A 23,705-nucleotide genomic window follows, 5' to 3' on the forward strand; every position below is an offset into this window, starting at 1 on the left:
CTATTGATGTTAGGCTGACCGGCCTGTAAATTCCCAGGAAATTTACATACTATTGATGTTAGGCTGACCGCCATGTAAATTCCCAGGAAATTTACATACTATTGATGTTAGGCTGACCGGTCTGTAAATTCCCAGGAAATTTACATACTATTGATGTTAGGCTGACCAGCCTGTAAATTCCCAGGAAATTTACATACTATTGATGTTAGGCTGACCGCCATGTAAATTCCCAGGAAATTTACATACTATTGATGTTAGGCTGACCGGTCTGTAAATTCCCAGGAAATTTACATACTATTGATGTTAGGCTGACCGGCCTGTAAGTTATCAGGAAATTTACATACTATTGATGTTAGGCTGACCGCCATGTAAATTCCCAGGAAATTTATATACTATTGATGTTAGGCTGACCGGTCTGTAAATTCCCAGGAAATTTACATACTATTGATGTTAGGCTGACCGGTCTGTAAATTCCCAGGAAATTTACATACTATTGATGTTAGGCTGACCGGTCTGTAAATTCCCAGGAAATTTACATACTATTGATGTTAGGCTGACCGCCATGTAAATTCCCAGGAAATTTACATACTATTGATGTTAGGCTGACCGCCATGTAAATTCCCAGGAAATTTACATACTATTGATGTTAGGCTGACCGGTCTGTAAATTCCCAGGAAATTTACATACTATTGATGTTAGGCTGACCGGTCTGTAAATTCCCAGGAAATTTACATACTATTGATGTTAGGCTGACCGGTCTGTAAATTCCCAGGAAACGTACATACTATTGATGTTAGGCTGACCGGTCTGTAAATTCCCAGGAAATTTACATACTATTGATGTTAGGCTGACCGGTCTGTAAATTCCCAGGAAATTTACATACTATTGATGTTAGGCTGACCGGCCCTTTAAATTCCCAGGAAATTTACATACTATTGATGTTAGGCTGACCGGTCTGTAAATTCCCAGGAAATTTACATACTATTGATGTTAGGCTGACCGGCCTGTAAATTCCCAGGAAATTTACATACTATTGATGTTAGGCTGACCGGTCTGTAAATTCCCAGGAAATTTACATACTATTGATGTTAGGCTGACCGGTCTGTAAATTCCCAGGAAATTTACATACTATTGATGTTAGGCTGACCGGTCTGTAAATTCCCAGGAAACTTACATACTATTGATGTTAGGCTGACCGGTCTGTAAATTCCCAGGAAATTTACATACTATTGATGTTAGGCTGACCGGTCTGTAAATTCCCAGGAAATTTACATACTATTGATGTTAGGCTGACCGGTCTGTAAATTCCCAGGAAATTTACATACTATTGATGTTAGGCTGACCGGCCTGTAAATTCCCAGGAATATGTATCTGACCTTTTTTGAACATTGTTACCACATTGGCTTTTTTTCAAATTAGCTGGTACAATTCCTGTCAGTATGCTGTCCATGGAGATTAGGAATAACGGTCTGGCTATAACCTGACTGAGTTCTTTGAGGACTCTCGGGTGTAAGCCATCCGGTCCTGGTAATTTATGTTTTCTAGTCTTTTCTGGACACCGGCTTCTGTTGCGCACAAGGGTACATCCTGCGACTCGTTACTAACCGTACATCCCCTCCAATAATTTACATACTATTGATGTTAGGCTGACCGGCCTGTAAATTCCCAGGAATATGTATCTGACTTTTTTTGAACATTGCTACCACATTGGCTTTTTTTCAAATTAGCTGGTACAATTCCTGTCAGTATGCTGTCCATGGAGATTAGGAATAACGGTCTGGCTATAACCTGACTGAGTTCTTTGAGGACTCTCGGGTGTAAGCCATCCAGTCCTGGTAATTTATGTTTTCTAGTCTTTTCTTGACACCGGCTTCTGTTGCGCACAAGGGTACATCCTGCGACTCGTTACTAACCATACATCCCCTCCAATAATTTACATACTATTGATGTTAGGCTGACCAGCCTGTAAATTCCCAGGAAATTTACATACTATTGATGTTAGGCTGACCGGTCTGTAAATTCCCAGGAAATTTACATACTATTGATGTTAGGCTGACCGGTCTGTAAATTCCCAGGAAATTTACATACTATTGATGTTAGGCTGACCGGCCTGTAAATTCCCAGGAAATTTACATACTATTGATGTTAGGCTGACCGGCCTGTAAATTCCCAGGAAATTTACATACTATTGATGTTAGGCTGACCGGTCTGTAAATTCCCAGGAAATTTACATACTATTGATGTTAGGCTGACCGGCCTGTAAATTCCCAGGAAATTTACATACTATTGATGTTAGGCTGACCGGTCTGTAAATTCCCAGGAAATTTACATACTATTGATGTTAGGCTGACCGGCCTGTAAATTCCCAGGAATATGTATCTGACTTTTTTTGAACATTGCTACCACATTGGCTTTTTTTCAAATTAGCTGGTACAATTCCTGTCAGTATGCTGTCCATGGAGATTAGGAATAACGGTCTGGCTATAACCTGACTGAGTTCTTTGAGGACTCTCGGGTGTAAGCCATCCAGTCCTGGTAATTTATGTTTTCTAGTCTTTTCTTGACACCGGCTTCTGTTGCGCACAAGGGTACATCCTGCGACTCGTTACTAACCATACATCCCCTCCAATAATTTACATACTATTGATGTTAGGCTGACCAGCCTGTAAATTCCCAGGAAATTTACATACTATTGATGTTAGGCTGACCGGTCTGTAAATTCCCAGGAAATTTACATACTATTGATGTTAGGCTGACCGGCCTGTAAATTCCCAGGAATATGTATCTGACCTTTTTTGAATATTGTTACCACATTGGCTTAGCTGGTACAATTCCTGTCAGTATGCTGTCCATGGAGATTAGGAATAACGGTCTGGCTATAACCTGACTGAGTTCTTTGAGGACTCTCGGGTGTAAGCCATCCGGTCCTGGTAATTTATGTTTTCTAGTCTTTTCTGGACACCGGCTTCTGTTGCGCACAAGGGTACATCCTGCAACTCGTTACTAACCATACATCCCCTCCAATAATTTACATACTATTGATGTTAGGCTGACCGGCCTGTAAATTCCCAGGAAATTTACATACTATTGATGTTAGGCTGACCGCCATGTAAATTCCCAGGAAATTTACATACTATTGATGTTAGGCTGACCGGTCTGTAAATTCCCAGGAAATTTACATACTATTGATGTTAGGCTGACCGGCCTGTAAATTCCCAGGAATATGTATCTGACCTTTTTTGAACATTGTTACCACATTGGCTTTTTTTCAAATTAGCTGGTACAATTCCTGTCAGTATCCTGTCCATGGAGATTAGGAATAACGGTCTGGCTATAACCTGACTGAGTTCTTTGAGGACTCTCGGGTGTAAGCCATCCAGTCCTGGTAATTTATGTTTTCTAGTCTTTTCTTGACACCGGCTTCTGTTGCGCACAAGGGTACATCCTGCGACTCGTTACTAACCATACAGTCGTGGTCGGTATACCCCTCTTTTTCCTGTGTAAAGACTGAGGAAAACGAAGGGGTCTATTTTATAAAAAAAAAAAATAGTTGGATGAATGTGGGAAGCATTTGCCCGGCCGTGAAAAGTTTGTGTCGTAATTTAATGAACACAGTGATTTACTATGATCCTCAGCTCCATCTTCTGGCCATAATGTGGTATTATTTCCTAAAAGAGCCCCATTAGTAAAAAAAATAGCGCAACACAGCATTATGACCACTAGATGGAGCCAATGATCATAGGAAATCATCAGACATAAAATATGGTCAACATCTGTGAGAATGGTGAAAATGTGTCATATTTAAAAAAAAATAGACCTATAAGTGTTTGCGAAATCTTCCACCACAAAATGTACTCCATTTTTTTTTTAAAAAGGCCTAGAGGACCGCCTTTTAAGTAGCGGGGTTAACGTGTTTCGTCCTGGAAGACGACTTGAGAAAAAAAACAGACCTCTTGCAAGAAATTTCACCACAAGATATACTCAGCCAATGAGAGGTAATGACTCCATTTTTATTATAATAAGCCTAGAGGACTGCCTTTTAAGTGGTGGGGTTAACGTGTTTCGTCCTGGAAGACGACTTGAGAAAACAGACCTCTTGCAACAGTTTTCACCACAAGATGTACTCAGCCAATGAGAGGTAATGACTCCATTTTTATTTTTCTCCTGCTATCAATGGCCAACACGGTACAACACTTCATCCATGTCTTTGGTGATCTCTGATCTCCTTATCAACTGTTTCTTCCATGATGAAGATCAGCCATGGAGTATATCTGAGGTGTATATCAGGGGGTGCTTCTTCCCCACATGTCCAGCAACATTCATATACAAGACATTTCCCGCACTCACTAATACACCTCCAGGGTTGTGTGGGACCCCCTGATGTACAGGAAGACAGGACTTCAGGGAGGAACATTTCCCTCACTCAGACCAGGAAAGTTCGTTCTCCTCCGTGTCCAATCTCAGATGACTGTAAACAGAGGACTTCTGTGACGGACAATTCCCGTACTCAGGACAGGAAAGTGTCTTCTTCCTCGTGTGAGATCTCTGATGTATGACAAGTCTAGATTTATATACAAAACTTTTCCCACATTCAGGACAGGAATACGGCTTCTCCCCCGTGTGAGATCTCTGATGTGCATAAAGATGTGACTTAAGTAAAAAACATTTCCTGCACGCTGGACAAGAATACGGCTTCTCCCCCGTGTGAGATTTCCGATGATTATAGAGATTGGACTTATCTGAAAAACATTTCCCGCACTGAAGACAGGAAAACGGCTTCTCCCCGGTGTGAGACCTCTGATGTGTGACAAGCCTTGATTTATGTACAAAACTTTTCCCACATTTAGGACAGGAATACGGCTTCTCCCCCGTGTGCGATCTCTGATGTCTGTAAAGATTGGACTTCTGTGAATAACATTTCCCGCACTCAGGACAGGAATACGGCTTCTCCCCCGTGTGAGACCTCCGATGTTTGTAAAGATTGGACCTCTCTCGAAAACACTTTCCGCACTCAGGGCAGGAATATCGTTTTTCACCTGTGTGAGTCCTTTGATGTTCACCAAGTTTGTATTTAAAACTGAAACCCTTCCCACACTCGATACAGGAGTACGGCTTCTCATCTGTGTGAGATCTTTTATGCGCAGTAAGATTGGATTTAAAATGGAAACACTTCCCGCACTCGGCACAGAAAAACTTCTTTTCTGTTGGAAGGACGGCACCATCCCGCACAGTCTGAGGTTCCTCAGGATAAGAGGAATACGATGGTCCGGCACCGTCCCGCACAGTCTGAGGTTCCTCGGGATAAGAGGAATACGATGGTCCGGCACCGTCCCGCACAGTCTGAGGTTCCTCAGGATAAGAGGAATACGATGGTCCGGCACCGTCCCGCACAGTCTGAGGTTCCTCAGGATAAGAGGAATACGATGGTCCGGCACCGTCCCGCACAGTCTGAGGTTCCTCAGGATAAGAGGAATACGATGGTCCGGCACCGTCCCGCACAGTCTGAGGTTCCTCGGGATAAGAGGAATACGATGGTCCGGCACCGTCCCGCACAGTCTGAGGTTCCTCGGGATAAGAGGAATACGATGGTCCGGCACCGTCCCGCACAGTCTGAGGTTCCTCAGGATAAGAGGAATACGATGGTCCGGCACCGTCCCGCACAGTCTGAGGTTCCTCGGGATAAGAGGAATACGATGGTCCGGCACCGTCCCGCACAGTCTGAGGTTCCTCGGGATAAGAGGAATACGATGGTCCGGCACCGTCCCGCACAGTCTGAGGTTCCTCGGGATAAGAGGAATACGATGGTCCGGCACCGTCCCGCACAGTCTGAGGTTCCTCGGGATAAGAGGAATACGATGGTCCGGCACCGTCCCGCACAGTCTGAGGTTCCTCAGGATAAGAGGAATACGATGGTCCGGCACCGTCCCTCACAGTCTGAGGTTCCTCGGGATAAGAGGAATACGATGGTCCGGCACCGTCCCGCACAGTCTGAGGTTCCTCAGGATAAGAGGAATACGATGGTCCGGCACCGTCCCGCACAGTCTGAGGTTCCTCAGGATAAGAGGAATACGATGGTCCATCTACACTGTGTGGTGCCGGATGGACATTTGAGGTAGTCGGGTTTTCTCCTGGACTATACTGTGTGATGTCCTCATCTTCTACTTTACAGTCTGGAGACAAAGTGAGACAATCCTCTGAGGTTTTCCTCATCTCCCGTCCATCTACTAAAATAGAAATACAAAGATTATTACTAGACATCAGCTGATTGGTTCCCCTAAACCAGGACTCCGCCCACATCAGGCAGCTTTGTCTCTGAGGATCTTACAATTCCCCCCTCAAGGTAACTAGTAAATGGGTCCTCTGATCTCCTACCAGATCATTTCTTTATTCATGGACCTTAGTCAGAGAGTGAGATTCAGGACTGTGTAATGTACAACATAGAGTATATAGTGCAGGGGTCAGCAGTATGTACCATACAATACACCAATCAGCCATAAAATCATGACCGTCAACCCAATATTGAGTGGGTCCCCCTTTTTCCAAGATCCAAAACACATCCCCCAGGTGCTTAGGCCGAGCAACGCCTATAACCAAAGATCAACATTTTCCTGCCAGCACAGAGAAGGAAGATTATCGGAGAGAAATCCAGGAATACAGGACGGGGAACACAGCTCAGGAAAGTGACCAGGGGATTACAGGCTGATATCACCCAGCCCCCGCCCTACTCTGGACCAATCAGTGAGCAGTATGGGTGGAGGAATGTATTTAGTGTTAATGACCCACCTGTGCTGATCTCTGTAGGAGTGTCCTCCTCTATAAATGTCCCCGTTATTCCATCCTCCTCCATAGACTGCTGATCATCCCTCACATACCTCTCTTCTTCTTCTGATTTCACCTCAAATTCTATATCCATTGGATCTCCACTCTAAACCAAGAAAATGAGAGAGAAAATCATCTGTAAGATAGAAGATTTATTACAAAATCCACACATCTCCACCAGTCCATGTTCTAGAAGCTCCATCCCACCAACCTTGTAACAGTGGGGGATGGTGTGACCTTCCTGTGTGGAATCCCGGGAATACAGAGGACGGGGACATCTCTCTGGTGGGTTCCTGGTATTTGGTGGCTCCATCATATCCTTGTGTCCTTCAGAAAACTCCTCCATCACTCCATACTCCTCATCCTCCTCTTTATACTCTTCTTTAACATCAATATTATCATCCCCGAGGTTTCCACTCTGAATATATAATAAAACATTCTGTTGTGAGTGTGGTACGGAATCTTAATTAAGAAGCTCGGTGTTTCGTTCTTTCAGCGCCTCCAAGCTTACGGTAAATTTGTGAACTTAGTTCAAAATATCAGTAAATACCACAATCCTTTCCGGAGTTTGTTAATTTATGGGGTTTTCTTACCAAGGTATAAATATCTCCCAACAAAATTAACAAGTAAATAATTTGACTTCATTAATTAACGGGTATAGTTTATACAATATCATACAGAACTGGATTTTCTGGTGATTGATATCTCACACATACGTTATCGAAAAACATCAACATGGCAATGAAACGATATATCTAAATATTACAATTTACTCAAATTTGCCCAAATTGGTCTGTTGGAAAAATACGCGTGGTAATCTACGCTTTATAGTCAAGAACACAATATCCCTTGTCGCTCTAGGGGAAACAGTCCTCTGAATTTCTCCAGGCCGGAAAGGAATCCAAAGTACATCTCACAAAGTCAACAGAACAATATTGCCAATTTGAAAATAAATATTGAACCAACAGAACTCCTAAAATTAAATGGAACCCTGGGGACCACAGAATTAATAAATTGATGTAAACAAGTTCGTCCGAATTCCCCTAAACACAGCTACAATAATACACAATCTATATCAGTGATTCTCATCCAGGGTTCCGTGGAACCCTAAGGTACCTCCAGAGGTTGTAGGGGTTCCTTCAGCATTGGGCACGTTATGCCTCTCAGATAAGATCCCACTGACACCATTGAACTTTTTAGCTCTCTGTAAGGAGGTAATTCTTCCCAATGACCACAAGTGTAAGGACCATTCTTCCCAATGACCACAAGTGTGAGAACCATTCTTCCCAATGACCACAAGTGTGAGGACCATTCTTCCCAATGACCACAAGTGTAAGCACCATTCTTCCCAATGACCACAAGTGTGAGAACCATTCTTCCCAATGACCACAAGTGTGAGGACCATTCTTCCCAATGACCACAAGTGTAAAGGACCATTCTTCCCAATGACCACAAGTGTGAGAACCATTCTTCCCAATGACCACAAGTGTGAGGACCATTCTTCCCAATGACCACAAGTGTGAGGACCATTCTTCCCAATGACCACAAGTGTAAGGACCATTCTTCCCAATGACCACAAGTGTGAGAACCATTCTTCCCAATGACCACAAGTGTAAGGACCATTCTTCCCAATGACCACAAGTGTGAGAACCATTCTTCCCAATGACCACAAGTGTGAGGACCATTCTTCCCAATGACCACAAGTGTAAGGACCATTCTTCCCAATGACCACAAGTGTAAGGACCATTCTTCCCAATGACCACAAGTGTAAGGACCATTCTTCCCAATGACCACAAGTGTAAGGACCATTCTTCCCACTGACCACAAGTGTAAGGACCATTCTTCCCAATGACCACAAGTGTAAGGACCATTCTTCCCAATGACCACAAGTGTAAGGACCATTCTTCCCAATGACCACAAGTGTAAGGACCATTCTTCCCAATGACCACAAGTGTAAGGACCATTCTTCCCAATGACCACAAGTGTAAGGACCATTCTTCCCACTGACCACAAGTGTGAGGACCATTCTTCCCACTGACCACAAGTGTGAGGACCATTCTTCCCAATGACCACAAGTGTAAGGACCATTCTTCCCAATGACCACAAGTGTAAGGACCAATCTTCCCAATGACCACAAGTGTAAGGACCATTCTTCCCAATGACCACAAGTATGAGGACCGTTCTTCCCAATGACCACAAGTGTAAAGGACCATTCTTCCCAATGACCACAAGTGTGAGAACCATTCTTCCCAATGACCACAAGTGTGAGGACCATTCTTCCCAATGACCACAAGTGTAAGGACCATTCTTCCCAATGACCACAAGTGTGAGGACCATTCTTCCCAATGACCACAAGTGTGAGGACCATTCTTCCCAATGACCACAAGTGTGAGAACCATTCTTCCCAATGACCACAAGTGTAAGGACCATTCTTCCCAATGGCCACAAGTGTGAGGACCATTCTTCCCAATGACCACAAGTGTAAGGACCATTCTTCCCAATGACCACAAGTGTGAGAACCATTCTTCCCAATGACCACAAGTGTAAGGACCATTCTTCCCAATGACCACAAGTGTGAGGACCATTCTTCCCAATGACCACAAGTGTGAGAACCATTCTTCCCAATGACCACAAGTGTAAAGGACCATTCTTCCCAATGACCACAAGTGTAAGGACCATTCTTCCCAATGACCACAAGTGTGAGAACCATTCTTCCCAATGACCACAAGTGTGAGGACCATTCTTCCCAATGACCACAAGTGTAAGGACCATTCTTCCCAATGACCACAAGTGTGAGGACCATTCTTCCCAATGACCACAAATGTAAGGACCATTCTTCCCAATGACCACAAGTGTGAGGACCATTCTTCCCAATGACCACAAGTGTAAGGACCATTCTTCCCAATGACCACAAGTGTGAGGACCATTCTTCCCAATGACCACAAGTGTAAGGACCATTCTTCCCAATGACCACAAGTGTGAGAACCATTCTTCCCAATGACCACAAGTGTGAGGACCATTCTTCCCAATGACCACAAGTGTAAGGACCATTCTTCCCAATGACCACAAGTGTAAGGACCATTCTTCCCAATGACCACAAGTGTGAGAACCATTCTTCCCAATGACCACAAGTGTGAGGACCATTCTTCCCAATGACCACAAGTGTAAGGACCATTCTTCCCAATGACCACAAGTGTGAGAACCATTCTTCCCAATGACCACAAGTGTAAAGGACCATTCTTCCCAATGACCACAAGTGTAAGGACCATTCTTCCCAATGACCACAAGTGTGAGAACCATTCTTCCCAATGACCACAAGTGTGAGGACCATTCTTCCCAATGACCACAAGTGTGAGGACCATTCTTCCCAATGACCACAAGTGTGAGAACCATTCTTCCCAATGACCACAAGTGTGAGGACCATTCTTCCCAATGACCACAAGTGTAAGGACCATTCTTCCCAATGACCACAAGTGTAAAGGACCATTCTTCCCAATGACCACAAGTGTGAGGACCATTCTTCCCAATGACCACAAGTGTGAGGACCATTCTTCCCACTGACCACAAGTGTAAGGACCATTCTTCCCAATGACCACAAGTGTAAAGGACCATTCTTCCCAATGACCACAAGTGTGAGGACCATTCTTCCCAATGACCACAAGTGTAAGGACCATTCTTCCCAATGACCACAAGTGTAAGGACCAATCTTCCCAATGACCACAAGTGTAAGGACCATTCTTCCCAATGACCACAAGTATGAGGACCGTTCTTCCCAATGACCACAAGTGTAAGGACCATTCTTCCCAATGACCACAAGTATGAGGACCGTTCTTCCCAATGACCACAAGTGTAAGGACCATTCTTCCCACTGACCACAAGTGTGAGAACCATTCTTCCCAATGACCACAAGTGTGAGGACCATTCTTCCCAATGACCACAAGTGTAAGGACCATTCTTCCCAATGACCACAAGTGTAAGGACCAATCTTCCCAATGACCACAAGTGTAAGGACCATTCTTCCCAATGACCACAAGTATGAGGACCGTTCTTCCCAATGACCACAAGTGTAAGGACCATTCTTCCCAATGACCACAAGTATGAGGACCGTTCTTCCCAATGACCACAAGTGTAAGGACCATTCTTCCCAATGACCACAAGTGTGAGAACCATTCTTCCCAATGACCACAAGTGTGAGGACCATTCTTCCCAATGACCACAAGTGTAAGGACCATTCTTCCCAATGACCACAAGTGTGAGGACCATTCTTCCCAATGACCACAAGTGTAAGGACCATTCTTCCCAATGACCACAAGTGTGAGGACCATTCTTCCCAATGACCACAAGTGTGAGAACCATTCTTCCCACTGACCACAAGTGTAAGGACCATTCTTCCCAATGACCACAAGTGTAAAGGACCATTCTTCCCAATGACCACAAGTGTGAGGACCATTCTTCCCAATGACCACAAGTGTAAGGACCATTCTTCCCAATGACCACAAGTGTAAGGACCATTCTTCCCAATGACCACAAGTGTAAGGACCATTCTTCCCAATGGCCACAAGTGTGAGGACCATTCTTCCCAATGACCACAAGTGTAAAGGACCATTCTTCCCAATGACCACAAGTGTAAGGACCATTCTTCCCAATGACCACAAGTGTAAGGACCATTCTTCCCAATGACCACAAGTGTAAGGACCATTCTTCCCACTGACCACAAGTGTGAGGACCATTCTTCCCACTGACCACAAGTGTGAGGACCATTCTTCCCAATGACCACAAGTGTAAGGACCATTCTTCCCAATGACCACAAGTGTAAGGACCAATCTTCCCAATGACCACAAGTGTAAGGACCATTCTTCCCAATGACCACAAGTATGAGGACCGTTCTTCCCAATGACCACAAGTGTAAAGGACCATTCTTCCCAATGACCACAAGTGTGAAAACCATTCTTCCCAATGACCACAAGTGTGAGGACCATTCTTCCCAATGACCACAAGTGTAAGGACCATTCTTCCCAATGACCACAAGTGTGAGGACCATTCTTCCCAATGACCACAAGTGTGAGGACCATTCTTCCCAATGACCACAAGTGTGAGAACCATTCTTCCCAATGACCACAAGTGTAAGGACCATTCTTCCCAATGGCCACAAGTGTGAGGACCATTCTTCCCAATGACCACAAGTGTAAGGACCATTCTTCCCAATGACCACAAGTGTGAGAACCATTCTTCCCAATGACCACAAGTGTAAGGACCATTCTTCCCAATGACCACAAGTGTGAGGACCATTCTTCCCAATGACCACAAGTGTAAGGACCATTCTTCCCAATGACCACAAGTGTGAGAACCATTCTTCCCAATGACCACAAGTGTAAAGGACCATTCTTCCCAATGACCACAAGTGTAAGGACCATTCTTCCCAATGACCACAAGTGTGAGAACCATTCTTCCCAATGACCACAAGTGTGAGGACCATTCTTCCCAATGACCACAAGTGTAAGGACCATTCTTCCCAATGACCACAAGTGTGAGGACCATTCTTCCCAATGACCACAAGTGTAAGGACCATTCTTCCCAATGACCACAAGTGTGAGGACCATTCTTCCCAATGACCACAAGTGTAAGGACCATTCTTCCCAATGACCACAAGTGTGAGGACCATTCTTCCCAATGACCACAAGTGTAAGGACCATTCTTCCCAATGACCACAAGTGTGAGAACCATTCTTCCCAATGACCACAAGTGTGAGGACCATTCTTCCCAATGACCACAAGTGTAAGGACCATTCTTCCCAATGACCACAAGTGTAAGGACCATTCTTCCCAATGACCACAAGTGTGAGAACCATTCTTCCCAATGACCACAAGTGTGAGGACCATTCTTCCCAATGACCACAAGTGTAAGGACCATTCTTCCCAATGACCACAAGTGTGAGAACCATTCTTCCCAATGACCACAAGTGTAAAGGACCATTCTTCCCAATGACCACAAGTGTAAGGACCATTCTTCCCAATGACCACAAGTGTGAGAACCATTCTTCCCAATGACCACAAGTGTGAGGACCATTCTTCCCAATGACCACAAGTGTGAGGACCATTCTTCCCAATGACCACAAGTGTGAGAACCATTCTTCCCAATGACCACAAGTGTGAGGACCATTCTTCCCAATGACCACAAGTGTAAGGACCATTCTTCCCAATGACCACAAGTGTAAAGGACCATTCTTCCCAATGACCACAAGTGTGAGGACCATTCTTCCCAATGACCACAAGTGTGAGGACCATTCTTCCCACTGACCACAAGTGTAAGGACCATTCTTCCCAATGACCACAAGTGTAAAGGACCATTCTTCCCAATGACCACAAGTGTGAGGACCATTCTTCCCAATGACCACAAGTGTAAGGACCATTCTTCCCAATGACCACAAGTGTAAGGACCAATCTTCCCAATGACCACAAGTGTAAGGACCATTCTTCCCAATGACCACAAGTATGAGGACCGTTCTTCCCAATGACCACAAGTGTAAGGACCATTCTTCCCAATGACCACAAGTATGAGGACCGTTCTTCCCAATGACCACAAGTGTAAGGACCATTCTTCCCACTGACCACAAGTGTGAGAACCATTCTTCCCAATGACCACAAGTGTGAGGACCATTCTTCCCAATGACCACAAGTATGAGGACCGTTCTTCCCAATGACCACAAGTGTAAGGACCATTCTTCCCAATGACCACAAGTATGAGGACCGTTCTTCCCAATGACCACAAGTGTAAGGACCATTCTTCCCAATGACCACAAGTGTGAGAACCATTCTTCCCAATGACCACAAGTGTGAGGACCATTCTTCCCAATGACCACAAGTGTAAGGACCATTCTTCCCAATGACCACAAGTGTGAGGACCATTCTTCCCAATGACCACAAGTGTAAGGACCATTCTTCCCAATGACCACAAGTGTGAGGACCATTCTTCCCAATGACCACAAGTGTGAGAACCATTCTTCCCACTGACCACAAGTGTAAGGACCATTCTTCCCAATGACCACAAGTGTAAAGGACCATTCTTCCCAATGACCACAAGTGTGAGGACCATTCTTCCCAATGACCACAAGTGTAAGGACCATTCTTCCCAATGACCACAAGTGTAAGGACCAATCTTCCCAATGACCACAAGTGTAAGGACCATTCTTCCCAATGACCACAAGTATGAGGACCGTTCTTCCCAATGACCACAAGTGTAAGGACCATTCTTCCCAATGACCACAAGTATGAGGACCGTTCTTCCCAATGACCACAAGTGTAAGGACCATTCTTCCCAATGACCACAAGTGTGAGAACCATTCTTCCCAATGACCACAAGTGTGAGGACCATTCTTCCCAATGACCTAAAGTGTAAGGACCATTCTTCCCAATGACCACAAGTGTGAGGACCATTCTTCCCAATGACCACAAGTGTAAGGACCATTCTTCCCAATGACCACAAGTGTGAGGACCATTCTTCCCAATGACCACAAGTGTGAGAACCATTCTTCCCAATGACCACAAGTGTAAGGACCATTCTTCCCAATGGCCACAAGTGTGAGGACCATTCTTCCCAATGACCACAAGTGTAAGGACCATTCTTCCCAATGACCACAAGTGTGAGAACCATTCTTCCCAATGACCACAAGTGTAAGGACCATTCTTCCCAATGACCACAAGTGTGAGAACCATTCTTCCCAATGACCACAAGTGTAAAGGACCATTCTTCCCAATGACCACAAGTGTAAGGACCATTCTTCCCAATGACCACAAGTGTGAGAACCATTCTTCCCAATGACCACAAGTGTGAGGACCATTCTTCCCAATGACCACAAGTGTAAGGACCATTCTTCCCAATGACCACAAGTGTGAGGACCATTCTTCCCAATGACCACAAGTGTAAGGACCATTCTTCCCAATGACCACAAGTGTGAGGACCATTCTTCCCAATGACCACAAGTGTGAGAACCATTCTTCCCAATGACCACAAGTGTGAGGACCATTCTTCCCAATGACCACAAGTGTAAGGACCATTCTTCCCAATGACCACAAGTGTGAGAACCATTCTTCCCAATGACCACAAGTGTGAGGACCATTCTTCCCAATGACCACAAGTGTGAGGACCATTCTTCCCAATGACCACAAGTGTAAAGGACCATTCTTCCCAATGACCACAAGTGTAAGGACCATTCTTCCCAATGACCACAAGTGTGAGAACCATTCTTCCCAATGACCACAAGTGTGAGGACCATTCTTCCCAATGACCACAAGTGTAAGGACCATTCTTCCCAATGACCACAAGTGTGAGGACCATTCTTCCCAATGACCACAAGTGTAAGGACCATTCTTCCCAATGACCACAAGTGTGAGGACCATTCTTCCCAATGACCACAAGTGTGAGAACCATTCTTCCCAATGACCACAAGTGTGAGGACCATTCTTCCCAATGACCACAAGTGTGAGGACCATTCTTCCCAATGACCACAAGTGTGAGAACCATTCTTCCCAATGACCACAAGTGTGAGGACCATTCTTCCCAATGACCACAAGTGTGAGGACCATTCTTCCCAATGACCACAAGTGTAAGGACCATTCTTCCCACTGACCACAAGTGTGAGGACCATTCTTCCCAATGACCACAAGTGTAAGGACCATTCTTCCCAATGACCACAAGTGTGAGGACCATTCTTCCCAATGACCACAAGTGTGAGGACCATTCTTCCCAATGACCACAAGTGTAAAGGACCATTCTTCCCAATGACCACAAGTGTGAGGACCATTCTTCCCAATGACCACAAGTGTGAGGACCATTCTTCCCAATGACCACAAGTGTAAGGACCATTCTTCCCACTGACCACAAGTGTAAGGACCATTCTTCCCAATGACCACAAGTGTGAGGACCATTCTTCCCAATGACCACAAGTGTGAGGACCATTCTTCCCAATGACCACAAGTGTAAGGACCATTCTTCCCAATGACCACAAGTGTGAGGCCCATTCTTCCCAATGACCACAAGTGTGAGGACCATTCTTCCCAATGACCACAAGTGTGAGAACCATTCTTCCCAATGACCACAAGTGTGAGGACCATTCTTCCCAATGACCACAAGTGTAAGGACCATTCTTCCCAATGACCACAAGTGTGAGAACCATTCTTCCCAATGACCACAAGTGTGAGGACCATTCTTCCCAATGACCACAAGTGTAAGGACCATTCTTCCCAATGACCACAAGTGTGAGGACCATTCTTCCCAATGACCACAAGTGTAAGGACCATTCTTCCCAATGACCACAAGTGTGAGGACCATTCTTCCCAATGACCACAAGTGTGAGAACCATTCTTCCCAATGACCACAAGTGTGAGAACCATTCTTCCCAATGACCACAAGTGTGAGGACCATTCTTCCCAATGACCACAAGTGTGAGGACCATTCTTCCCAATGACCACAAGTGTAAAGGACCATTCTTCCCAATGACCACAAGTGTGAGGACCATTCTTCCCAATGACCACAAGTGTGAGGACCATTCTTCCCAATGACCACATGTGTAAGGACCATTCTTCCCAATGACCACAAGTGTAAGGACCATTCTTCCCAATGACCACAAGTGTAAGGAGAATTCTTCCCACTGATAATCACACTAATGTATCATGAGTTGTAGATTTCTAATTTTTAGCAGGGGGTTCCTCGAGACCCGTGAACTATTTCAAGGGTTCCTCTGTTGAAAAGGTTGAGAAAGGCTGCTCTATATGGTTAGATCATCAACTTCCCTACACAGTGTATATGATAATATCAATACGTCAATAGTATAATATAACCTCTACCACTCTGAGAGGAAAAAAAACTGGCATGGGCACACCGTACGACAGGGCTTGACAAATTTGCTTGGAATCTAGGAGCCAGCTTAAAATGTTAGGAGCCAGGTCGGTAACGGCGATCCGGACCTTATCCCTGGCCTGACATGGAGACGAGTGAGGGGAAGTTTGTCGCCATTCCATTAACGGGTGCAATTTGGAAGCGTGACATGTTGGGTATCAATTTACTCGGCGTAACATTATCTTTCACAATATAACTTTACTGTTGTCTTATTTTTTTATTCAATAAATTATTTTTCCCCAAAAAAGTGCGCTTGTAAGTCCGCTGCGCAAATACGGTGTGACAGACAGTATTGCAACAACCACCATTTTATTGTCTAGGGTGTTAGAACAACAAATATATATAATGTTTAGGGGGTTCTAAATAAAAGGAAGGAGATAGGCAGGTAATAAAAAAAAACAGGCAGAGGAAGCTCCATTAGCATTGTTGGTTGTCATACCAACGGCCACCACAAGAGGGAGCCAGATTCCAGAAGGAATCATAGGACAGCAGAAGGCCTCAAAGCCGCGGCCTCAATTACCGGCCGCCAGCGGAACGGCCCGACGCGATCACGCCGGGGGTGTCCACATCATCGGATATGGCAGCAGAGTTCCGGTTATTCTATGAAGGCCTCTACAATTTCATTAAATACAGCCAATACGAATTGATAATTGGAACTCGATTTTTGAATATTAGGATTTATAATGTCTATAGATCTGGCAACGCGATATCGTTATGAGAATTCATTTTGATATTCAATTATCTGGACTGCATGGTTCGCATCATTCGCTGTACTTTGGAGTAAGTTTCCGTTTTTGTAATAAAACGCACTACATCTCTATTAGAACTATATACAGCTAAAGTATGCACATTGGAGCCAATTGGTCCGCGAGGGGCTTTAAGCGAATCGACTTGATGTTTTTCGCGACTTTGTCTGGTTGCATCGAAAAAAAAATGTGGATCAGACCGCAACTCCTCCATATGGCAAAGCACAGGGGTGGAGACATGAAGACCCACTACAGGGTGGCACATCTCACTAGGGTGGTCGACTGGCATTGCCAGACAGAGGCTAAACAGTGGGTGGCGATGGAGTTGGAGGACTCAGACGAAATGGCCAAGAGCTGGCCATGGGTCATCACCCCTCTGCAGAGGGACCTCACTGACCATCCCATGCTAGGCAGCACAATACAGATGGGCAGAGATGCTTTCCGACACTCCTCAGTATCCCTGATGCCCTCCCCCATGGTGCCAATCTTGGGTAATCTGGACTCCCCACCCGGCCGTCAAAATCCTATTTTTGGGGCGTTTGACTGTGGGGGGTGGGGGGGGGTTCAACTTCATGACTTTCTGGGCCCGGACGGCCAACTCACAGCAAAGGAGGGGGTGTCTGCTACAGACCCCCCCCCCCCCACTGGACTTCTGGAGCGGTCTCCAACTTCATAACTTTTTGCGCCGGTTGGACATGGAACCTGGACATATCACGTCAGCTCATGGAACTGGAACAAATCTGCCACCGCAGAGAACCAATCCATCACTGCCTATCTTTAATATACTCCTCCCTGATTTCACCAGTAGAAGGGTTCACCCCCCCCCCCCACCTTCCTCTTAAAGTGGGAAGCAGATTTAGGAGTTCGATTCAATGACTCACAGAGGGAGAAGATCCTACACTTTGCCCAGAAGTCATCCATAGCCACCAGAGTCCAAGAGACTTTCTATAAAATCATGACCTGATGGTATAGAGTGCCTAATACTCTGCGCCGCTTCTTCCCGCAAGTTCCCAGTCTTTCCTGGCGTTGTGGTTTGGAAGAGGGAACGGCGCTCCATATCTTCTAGGGGACTGCCCCAAAATCAAACCCTACTGGCTGGAGGTGGTACGCGCGATCAAGCTGATGTCACTCTGGAGGGGGATCCCGGGGGTTGCTTGCTGCACCTCTCTAAGCGACCCATCAAGAAATACAAAGCCTCCCTTACCGTCCAGCTATTAAACGCCGCCAAAGGCATGCATCCCCTTGTGTTGGAGATCGGAGATCCCACCGTCGAAATCCCTGTGGTTTGCCAAGGTGAATGAACTAAGAAACATGGAGGATCTCACTGCCACCTTGTACGGTAGGGAGGAGGCCTTTTGGGAGACATGGTGGCCATGGCGACGTTTACACTTATATATGGCCCTGTTGAAGACCCATTGGTTGAAACGCGTAAGGCTAGGCTTATCGCTCTCCACATTGCCCTGTACTTTTATCTCGTGATCACATTTTTATTTTTGTACGCTGGCTTTTAAGAAATAAATGACCATTTTTTGAACTACACTATGTAAAAATAAAAACGCAGCTCTGAAAAGTGTCAATGTGATATTACAAAACACAATATCACACTAAAAGTGAAATTATTACGAGAAGTGCAAACAAAAAAACAATATTCAAATATCATAAAGTGAATCAAAACGTGTCCATAAACATAAGATGGTCTAAATGCTATAGACCAAAAACGTAGAGTCCAAATATTAAGTAATATAGTGTGGTGACTTCACTCTAGATGTATAGATATGACATTCACCGCATGTGTTGCCCGTCACCTTAGTGGGAATGAAGGCTTACCAGAAAGCCCTTTCTATAGGCTTAGTAGAATCAAGTGTTGGGATCCTTGAGTCCTCCGTCCAGTAAACGAACCGTCAAGGAAGATATCACTCTCAGGTTTACCCAAACGGTATCCCAGGCCCCTCACTTTCCAGGGTAACGGGTGCACATCAATATAGTTCTCCCCTTTACACAAACACCACAGATATCCAGTGAGGTTCCGATAGTAAGGAATCGCATACAGCGAAAATATATTTTTCCGAGGAGAGAGAAAAAGACTCCAATAGTGCAAGCGAGTATAGTGAGTAACCTTTATCTTCCTTTCTTATAAATGTGCATAGTAGCATGCATAAAACGTGGATAAAAACAAAGCGTTCCTTGGAAGGATTTGAAACGAGCTACAAATCGTATTGAGTGTTCCGCGCAAGCGCGGTGCATGTCTACCCTACGACCGTTTCGTCAAAAAAAGACGTCATCAGGGGAACTACATTATGTGGAATCATTTTTTTTTTCTCCGCATATTATGCCGATGAGAGTGGCTCCGGTGTCCTGTTGATCTTACCATCCAGATCCAGTCCTGAGGACCGTGTGATTGGAGGTTTTCCATCCTTGCCCTGGATTATATCTCGGAGGTCCTGGAACTCTTTGGAGTTCCATACATCGGCCATTTGTGGCATCATGCCTGTATGACTCCTTGTTGCTGACATTGGAGTCCACCTGCTCCGGTCAGGGCACATGCACTTCTCTTCATTATTGATGATGTATTACCCTTGATGTCTTCCACACCGGACAGCGTCCAGCATCTGTTTTTTTGTGCTTTTTTTGCTGACTTTTTATTATCCTGTGTTGGATGTCCAGACTTCGGGTTTCACCATAGTTCATGTTGGACTACACTTTATATATCATTTTTTCCACTGATTTGACTCACATTTTTTCAGTGGTTTGAGTTTTTGGGTTGTTTCACCCTATTATATATATACTGTATATATATATATATATATATATATATATATATATGGACATTTCACATGTTATTTATACATTTGTATTTTTGATTCATTAGTATCATCTTTTATCACCTCACTTATATTAACATACTTGTGTTTATAGGTTAGCGCTACATTTTTTTTACCAACATTACATTTACACCAAAGCATACCTCCGGGAAGTTGCACAGCCTGATTAATCCTTGAGACTCGAGGGGGGGGGCACCGTCTTCCTTTCTTCCCCCCTCTACCTTCACCTTAACCCTCCCTCCCCACCATCCGGGGAGTCCTGTCGCCCCCCCCCCCCCCCTTCCTCTCTCCCCTCGCCCTCCCTTCCCTATTTTGCTCCCAGTCACGGTCTGGCTTAGTCAAAAAATATCAATATCCTATTTTAGGTCACCCGTCTGTTGTGTCCCATGGCTGGGCTCAGCTGGTACTCGGGAGCTCCCCCCCCCCCCAGACAGCATGTATTTCTTATGCCGGGTACACACGAGCGGAATGTCCATCAGAAGAAGCCCGATGGGAGCTGGTCATCGTATATTCCGACCGTGTGTATGCTCCATTGGACTTTTTCCATCTAAAATTCAGACGGACTTAGATAGAGAACATGTTCTAAATTTTTCAGACGGAACGAATTCCTATTTAGCAACCCGCTCCTCTGTATGCTGTTCCGACGCACAAAAAACGACGCATGCTCTGAAAGCAAGTAAGAGACCCGTCCTACGTGTTGTACGTCACCGCGTTCTTGACGGTTCGGACTTTGGTGTGACCGTGTGTGTACGCAAGAACGCTTCAACGGAATTCCGGGAGAGAAACCTTCAGAGTTTATTCCGACGGCAAAAACGATCGTGTGTAGGCGGCATTACTGTATGGCCCTGGTAGCTACACTAGCCGTATTGGGTTATTAAGGTAACAGTCAGGAAGCCCCCCTGGTATATATCGCCCGGACAGCTCCGTCACACAGCTTCACCCTCACATGTATTCTACAGAGTGCACAACCGGGGGGGGGGGGACGTCTAACCCTATCAGTTACACCTTTCTATGTATTCTACAGAGTGCACAACCGGGGGGGGGGGGACGTCTAACCCTATCAGTTACACCTTTCTATGTATTCTACAGAGTGCACAACCGGGGGGGGGACGACGTCTAACCCTATCAGTTACACCTTTCTGTTTTTATTATAATCACCGACATCTGATTTTCACTGTTAAACTATATTATCTTGAGAAAAATAAAGGAATTACAAAAAAAACATGCTGTGTATAAATCATAACTACCAATAATTGTTCCTCATCTACCTGATGATGGTGGGGGATGGTGTGACCTTCCTGTGTGGAATCCCAGGAATACAGAGGACGGGGACATCTCTCTGGTGGGTTCCCATTACTGGATCCATCTGTAGGAAACACACACACTGACTGAATACATTGTTTCTATGTGTTTATCAGATGATGGGGGATCTAGGTGGAGCCTCCGTACTGCTCTCTCCTTTACAATAAAGTCTCCTCTTACCCGGTGATGTGAGGGGCGGCTGATTGTCCATCATGACGTCCTTGTAGAGATCCTTGTGTCCTTCTAAATACTCCCACTCCTCCATGGAGAAATAGACAGTGACATCCTGACACCTTATAGGAACCTGACACACACAATGATACAGTCACCATCCAGACACATCCCTTGTCTGTTACTGGATAATGTCCCAGAATTCCCAGAATCCTCCTCACCTCTCCTGTCAGCAGATGGACCATCATGGTGGTCAGTTCCAGGATCTTCTGCTCTTTGTTCCTCTCAGGTATGGGAGGAGGAGGGGGAGGCACCATGGTGGGGCTCTGGGTCCTGCTCCATCCTCCTGAGATTGGCTCCCCACTAGACTTCTTCACTACAACATAATCCTACAGATCAGGAGAAAGATAAACCGACATCAATCATCTGACATCATCTACAAGAAGAACATGGACTACTGACCACACCAGAGTGATGTCATGTGACCTCCCAGAATCCTCCTCACCTCTCCGGTCAGGTCTGTGTTTTATTAATAGAGATAAGAGTGATGTCATGTGACCTCCCAGAATCCTCCTCACCTCTCCGGTCAGCAGGTAGATGATCTCCAGGGTGAAGTTTAGTATCTTCTCAGTCATGTGACTCCGGTCCTCCTCCATCCTCATTGGTGCCGTCATTTGATCTATACAGGTCTCCTTGTAGACGGATAACTTTGGGAAATGAAAGTAAGAATTATTTGGATGGTATTGGTCACACAATAATAGGATGTGGGGGGAGGGGGTAATATGAGGGTTGCCACTCAGGACATTGATGCATGCCGGAAATCTGTGCAGATACAGGCACTGCCCTTTTTGCATCATCCAGGAGGAAACTATTTTGCATGTTTTCTGGGAGTGTCCCTTTGCACAGGGCCTGTTGAGGGCCTTGGAATCCTGGGATGGGTGATCTGTCTATCAAAGTTCCCTGGACAAGGGGGAGGGGCTGCGTGTGACGGCGCGGCGGGGAACACACAGCTATTGAAATGAAAGCTGTTATGTTCCCGGCGCTCTAATCAATCAGGCGGCGGCGGCTCTCCTCTCTCTTCTGCGCTACAGTACAACCCCCGTGATGGGCGGCACCAGGGGTGGAGCCCCGCCCCGCCCTATGTTCGGCTCCGTTTATCGGCCATTTTGCTCCTTCGGCAAATTGCCGAAAAGGCTATTTTCGGCCCGATATATTTTTCGGCAGCCAAAATTTCGGTGCATCCCTATCCGTATCTATAAAATTCACCTTTTTTAACTAATGAAACCACCAAGCTCCTCATTCCCTCCCTCGTTATCTCTCGTCTTGGCTACTGTAACTCCCTCCTCATTGGCCGACCTCTCCATAAGCTCCTCCCCTCTTCATGAATGCTACTGCCAAACTCATCTACCTTACCAACCACTCAGTGTCTGCCACCCCTCTTCGCCAATCGCTCCACTGGCTTCCCATCACCCAGTGAATTCAAATCAAAATACTAACCACAACATACAAACCCATTCACAACTCTGCCCCGAGCGACATCACCGATCTTGTCTGCAGATATATTACCCAAACTGTCCTCCCAAGACCTCCTACTCTCTACCTCCCATGCTTGTCTCCAGAGCCTCTCCCATCCTCTGGATCTCCCTACCCCAATCTGTCCGGGTATCTCCTACTCTGGCTGCCTTCAGGCGACCCCTGAAAACGTATCTCTTCAGGGAAGCCGATCACACCTCCAACTAATCTCCTACCACTTCCATCAGCTCATTCCCCACAGTTACGACCTTTTGTACCACCCGCCCCACCCTATTAGATTGTAAGCTCTTCTGACCAGGGCCCTCTTGTATTTTATTGAATTGTAACTGTTTTATCTGCCTTTTATATTGTAAAGCAATGTTGGCGCTATATAAATCCTCTATAATAATTATAATCAAAGTTTCTACACTATATATGT

At 45.4% G+C, this 23,705-nt stretch overlaps 2 protein-coding genes across 4 annotated transcripts in view; both read right to left on the reverse strand.

Moving 5' to 3' along the window:
* Positions 1–23,705, reverse strand: part of LOC143955878 (uncharacterized) — a 201,633-nt gene that overhangs the window by 60,650 nt on the left and 117,278 nt on the right. For 2 of the 3 annotated variants that reach the window (XM_077465997.1, XM_077465999.1), the window contains exon 4: positions 21,550–21,647. The exons of the other annotated variant lie outside the window; for it this stretch is intronic. In XM_077465997.1, the coding sequence (XP_077322123.1) occupies positions 21,550–21,647 (98 nt within the window). The remainder of the gene's footprint in view (positions 1–21,549; positions 21,648–23,705) is intronic. 3 annotated transcript variants of the gene reach the window in all.
* LOC143955680 (uncharacterized) lies at positions 4,133–6,717 on the reverse strand. Its single transcript, XM_077465790.1, has one exon. It carries the CDS (start codon positions 6,295–6,297, stop codon positions 4,420–4,422), a length of 1,878 nt encoding a protein of 625 aa, XP_077321916.1. The 5' UTR covers positions 6,298–6,717; the 3' UTR covers positions 4,133–4,419.

Source organism: Lithobates pipiens, unplaced genomic scaffold (assembly GCF_037356315.1).
Source record: "Lithobates pipiens isolate NorthernLeopardFrog02 unplaced genomic scaffold, aLitPip1_a1.2 Scaffold_35, whole genome shotgun sequence".
Lineage (NCBI taxonomy): Eukaryota > Metazoa > Chordata > Amphibia > Anura > Ranidae > Lithobates > Lithobates pipiens.

Coding starts and splice junctions, on each gene's coding strand:
- LOC143955680 (XM_077465790.1), bottom strand. CDS start 6,297: ATGTGGGCGGAGTCCTGGTTTAGGGGAACCAATCAGCTGATGTCTAGT.